Genomic DNA, 5,000 nt, shown 5'->3' with positions numbered 1-5,000 from the left:
TTGCAGAGAGAAAACTAAAATGGTGGACATTGTAACAATTATCTTCTGACAACTGACGGCTATCAAAATGCGTTTCAGCCAATGGGATCTCTCTGTTCAGTTTGTGAGCAAACAGCGCTCCAGAGAGTACAAATGATAGTACTGTAGGAGTAGTATGAGTAGTAGTACTTTTAATAGTAGTACCTTAGTAGTAGTAGTAGTATTAGTATTAATATTAGTTCAAGCATTAGTAGTTGTAGCAGTAGTAGTAGTATTAGGCCTATTAGTAGTTATAGTAGTAGTGGTAGTATTAGTAGTTGTAGTATTATTTGTAGTCGTTGTGGTTATATAAGGAGTAGTAATAGTACAAGTAGGATTAGTAATAGAGGTAGTTTAGCTTATAAGATAAGGTAAGAGATAAGATAGCCTTTATTGTCATTGTCGCCTATTCAACGAAATTGGGAGTGCCAACTGAAGGTGCATTACACATACAAAAAACAAGCGAGCAATTTAAGTTAAAAATTACGGAAATAACAAAAAAACATTTGGAACAAGAAAAGGACGGGCGAGGTGAATACTAAACATAAAATATAAAAGGCCGTAAGCATATTGCACTTTATAGAAAGTGAGGGTTAGATTATAGTTAGTAGTAGTTAGTAGTAGAAGTATAGTATTAGTAGTAGTAGTATAAGGTACATTAGTAGTAGTGGTAGAAGTAGTAGTTATATAGTGCTCATCTAGTTATTTTAGGAGTGTGCAATCTTCAACATAGCACACTTCTAGAACAAAAGCATCGCAATGAATAGTTAGCTCTTGTTGCCGTGGACGACTGCATAGAAAGGAAAGGAGGCTCAACGGGTGTGTGTGTGTGTGTGTGTGTGTGTGTGCGTGTGTGTCTGTCTGTCTGTCTGTCTGTCTGTCTGTCTGTCTGTCTGTCTGTCTGTCTGTCTGTCTGTCTGTCTGTCTGTCTGTCTGTCTGTCTGTCTGTCTGTCTGTCTGTCTGTCTGTCTGTGTGTGTGTGTGTGTGTGTGTGTGTGTGTGTGTGTGTGTGTGTGTGTGTCTTTGTGTGTGTGTCTGTCGGTATGTGCGTGTGTGTGTGTGCGTGTGTGTGTCTGTCTGTCTGTCTGTCTGTCTGTCTGTCTGTCTGTGTGTGCGTGTGTGTGTGTGTGTGTGTGTGTGTGTGTATGTCTTTGTGTGTGTGTCTGTCTGTATGTGTGTGCGTCTGTCTGTATGTGTGTGCGTCTGTCTGTCTGTCTGTCTGTCTGTCTGTCTGTCTGTCTGTCTGTCTGTCTGTCTGTCTGTGTGTGTGTCTGTGTGTGTGTGTGTGTGTCTGTGTGTGTGTGTGTGTGTGTGTGTATGTCTTTGTGTGTGTGTCTGTCTGTATGTGTGTGCGTCTGTCTGTATGTGTGTGCGTCTGTCTGTCTGTCTGTCTGTCTGTCTGTCTGTCTGTCTGTCTGTCTGTCTGTGTGTGTGTGTGTCTGTGTGTGTGTCTGTGTGTGTGTGTGTGTGTGTGTGTGTGTGTGTGTGTGTGTGTGTGTGTGTGTGTGTGTGTGTGTGTGTGTGTGTGTGTGTGTGCGTGTGGACAGACCGACCCCCTCCTCCTCGTTCCTGGCCCACGGGGCCCCGGCGTTGAGGGCCCGTGTCCTGGACGGCCCGGCCCCCCCAGCTGACCTCCACCCCGGGGTCAGGGCCCCCCCGGCCCCCGGCTGCCAGCGAGCCGGGGGCCGGGCCCACCTGGACGGGCCCCCGGAGCAGCCAGGTGAGGGCAGCACTGGGGCTTCTGTTGTGGGGGAGGGGGGGGGGTGGTCGATGGGGTTGGAGGTATGGGGGGGGGGGGGGGGGGTGCACAAACCACAGTTTGTGCACAAACAATTTATTTTCATTCTTTTTTTTTTTGTTATTTAAAGATTGTATTCTTTCATAATTATTAAATAAAACACGTTGAGATGAGGTCAAGACAGCAGCTTGGGTGAAACCCATCAACTATATCTTTCGTACGTGTATATATTATTATTATTATTATTATAATTATTAATAATTTATTTTTTACCCACCATGTGTCGATGTGTATATGTGTATATACTTGCCATTTTTAAGAAGTATACACTACTTAAAAATGGTATACTGCTTTGTAGTGGTGATGCTCTACCTCCATTACCAACTTGTTTTGTTTGTTTGAGAGGTGTGCAGGGGATTCTTTGGTGTTCATTCTGATCAAATGTGTGTGTCTCCCTGAACTTTTTAAGCGTGTCTTTACGGAAACGAGAAGATGGCTCAACCCATAATCGAGGGAGACTTCGACGTCACCAACTATCTCACCAACCACTTGGCATCCTATTCGACCGGTAAGTCAATGCAAAACTTTTAAAACATTAGATCTGTTGTAGTTTAACATGTGCGTTTATGTGTTTGAATCATGTGCAATTCTGTGCTACTGGTTATGAAATACTTTTTTATATGATTCTCTTTAACAGCAGTAATATTTCTTGGAATGCAGGCTTCATTTCCCATGAGGCCTCTTCTTATAAAACAGCTCCCATAACATTTGATCCACTATCCATTTGCTTTTAAAAGAAAAATACATAAATAAAAGGTTGCAGGTTTTGTGCGCATGAATATTTGCTTATAGTTGGAAATGCAGTTGCCTCTCTGTTTGTATGCCAGTTTTAGCTTATAATACTTTGTGCCAATTCTGTCCCAGTTGCCAGAAACATCAGCCGGTACTACTTAAGGAGAATGCACCCCATAACTCGAAAGTACATTGCATATTGTTGTTTTTATGAATGTTCTGTCCAATCTAGTCTTATTGTTGCCAAATAGTGGTTCTAAACAAAACATTCTTTGAATTACGACTGCTTTGCTGCTTCGGAGTACTTCACTCTCTCTTCCTGTCTCTGACACAATCATTTCCACAACTTTGCAACTTTCACTATGTATGTAGGAGGCAGAAAGCCGAGACAGACATTTCCTGCCCTCGGTCATATCCTCTTTTCGCAGTAGTTGTTTGATAACCTATTGACCTTTGACCTTTTTGTTTTACCAAAATGGACAGTTGGAAGATGATGAAAAGTATCTGTTCAGCAGTAAATAAATGCAACAAATAGCCACAAATAACGCAAACGATAAAGTTATAGCCAGCGTTGTAGTAACAGCATGAACATCATAACATCGGTACTTGCTCCATTAGCTAAGTTGTCAATTTTGCTAACATCCAAGTCTCTGACCGTACTCAAAACCGTGCAGTTCAGTCACTCTCTCCTCCCTATAATGTGAAAACTTTATGGTACATTCTTCAGGGACAAGTGGGAATAGCGGCAGTAATTATGGCCTTGACGTGTAAACAAGTCAACCCGTGTTAGACCTCACCAGATGAATCAGAAGGAGATACAAACCGCTTTGCATCATGGGATATGGTGCTGAGCAGTTATACCCTGCTTGAAGGGTGCATCATGGGTATAAAGTTGAGTGCATTGTTGAGGGCAACCGATTTGTACACTGAGATTTTTGAACACTGATTTTTGAAGTGTTGATGTCCCAGTTAGTTAGTGAACAATTGAGAGAGTGCCGCATTCAGGCTGTGTCCGTAGCCAACTAGCCAATCAGAATGAGCGCCTCCGCTGGAGTGGTTTGACCGGTGAGGATCTTGAACGTTCTCGACCGGGACATCCTGCCCGCTCCTGATCCTCTTTCTTTACCTCTCCCCCCCACCCCCCGCCCCCCCCCCCCCAGGGTTTGATTTGCTGCGGGACCTCCAGGGGCAAGTGGGCGGGGGCCACTCTGGCTCCGCCCCCTCCCCCGATGACAGCTTCCTGTTTCAGAGCGGCGGTGTCGATCGCTACCTCAGTCAGATCTACTCCATCTACCTGGACTCCTAATGCCGTGGCGAGCCCCCCCCCCCTCTTCAATCAGCCCAAACTGATTTTATTACCCGACGGTTGCTGACATGGTAGAACGCCAATTCAGATTTCAGGTTTCAATTAAGAATTGCAGCAACGTCCCTTTTTTTTGTCCCCCCTAACCGTACTCTGATGTATTTCTAATGTTCCAGTATCGGCTCGTATGTGGACAAGTTACTTTGGGGTCATTACAGTAGAATGCCTAGAATCAAATCAATCCTGACAGGTACCTGATTGACGCCTGCATTGAGCCTATTGACAGACACCAGCTGTATCAGCTGGCGTGTTTCCATAACAGCACACCTTCAGAGTGGCATGCCAACACGACATGAGTTTGTGTTTTCAGCCCAGGTCACTCATGGACTGGCGTCCTTGTAGCCATAGTCATCGGAGACCAAGTGAAGCGTGGGAATAAAACACATCATCATGAGTGTACTGTTCAACCATGACCGTGACGGGCCACTCTAACCTGTAATCGTTTCCAAGTGCCGATGGGCACTTGAGGCTCATTCGCCAGGTTTGGATTAATTAGGCGCTCTGTTGCAATGTGTCATCTGGCTGAGTGTGGTCAGAATGGTGGACTCCATCCATGACTTCATCCATTCTTTCATCGTTCATCATTTATACGTTATATTGACGGGGACCTCTAGCAAGGGATTTTGGACCCGCGACCCATCTCTACCCTTTTTCCCTTGCTCGTACACTTTTCTGGATGAGAAATGTCCAGCCGACGGGCCGGCTGACTTTGGAACAACATCGCCCCCTGGTGTTCAAAATAGTTAGTGGCCCGTACTGAACTGTTGCGTGAAAGACGCAAAGGCGCGATACTTGGACGTTTAACTGAAAAGTGACTGCTGATGGAATCAAACGGATTCCACTCTATTGTATCTCTTTACCTTGTCGTCACTAACAAATGATGATCCCAGAGGACCAATAATGTTGAACAAAGGTCAGACTGTTCAGCTGTAGCCAAGACTGGACAAACATTTACAAAAGGAGAGATAACGAACACTATACCATTTTTATAGCCTATAACCTACATTTTTTATGAAATTTTTATATACTATGTTTTCCAAAAGATTTAAAATGTTTTTCAATGCAAGAGAAGGAACAGTGATATTTACA

At 44.2% G+C, this 5,000-nt stretch overlaps 1 protein-coding gene across 1 annotated transcript in view; it reads left to right on the top strand.

Moving 5' to 3' along the window:
* glis1a (GLIS family zinc finger 1a) overlaps window positions 1-5,000 on the top strand; it is a 25,726-nt gene that overhangs the window by 20,549 nt on the left and 177 nt on the right. Inside the window, exons 7-9 of the mRNA XM_030363322.1 lie at window positions 1,566-1,738; window positions 2,226-2,324; window positions 3,709-5,000. The exon at window positions 3,709-5,000 is cut by the window's right edge and continues 177 nt beyond it. Of these exons, the coding sequence (XP_030219182.1) occupies window positions 1,566-1,738; window positions 2,226-2,324; window positions 3,709-3,854 (418 nt within the window). The 3' untranslated portion in view covers window positions 3,855-5,000. The remainder of the gene's footprint in view (window positions 1-1,565; window positions 1,739-2,225; window positions 2,325-3,708) is intronic.

This window comes from Gadus morhua, chromosome 8 (genome assembly GCF_902167405.1).
Source record: "Gadus morhua chromosome 8, gadMor3.0, whole genome shotgun sequence".
Taxonomy (NCBI): Eukaryota; Metazoa; Chordata; class Actinopteri; order Gadiformes; family Gadidae; genus Gadus; species Gadus morhua.
The sequence above is the reverse complement of the archived record's forward strand: the minus strand, read 5'-3'. Positions and strand labels throughout refer to the sequence as shown.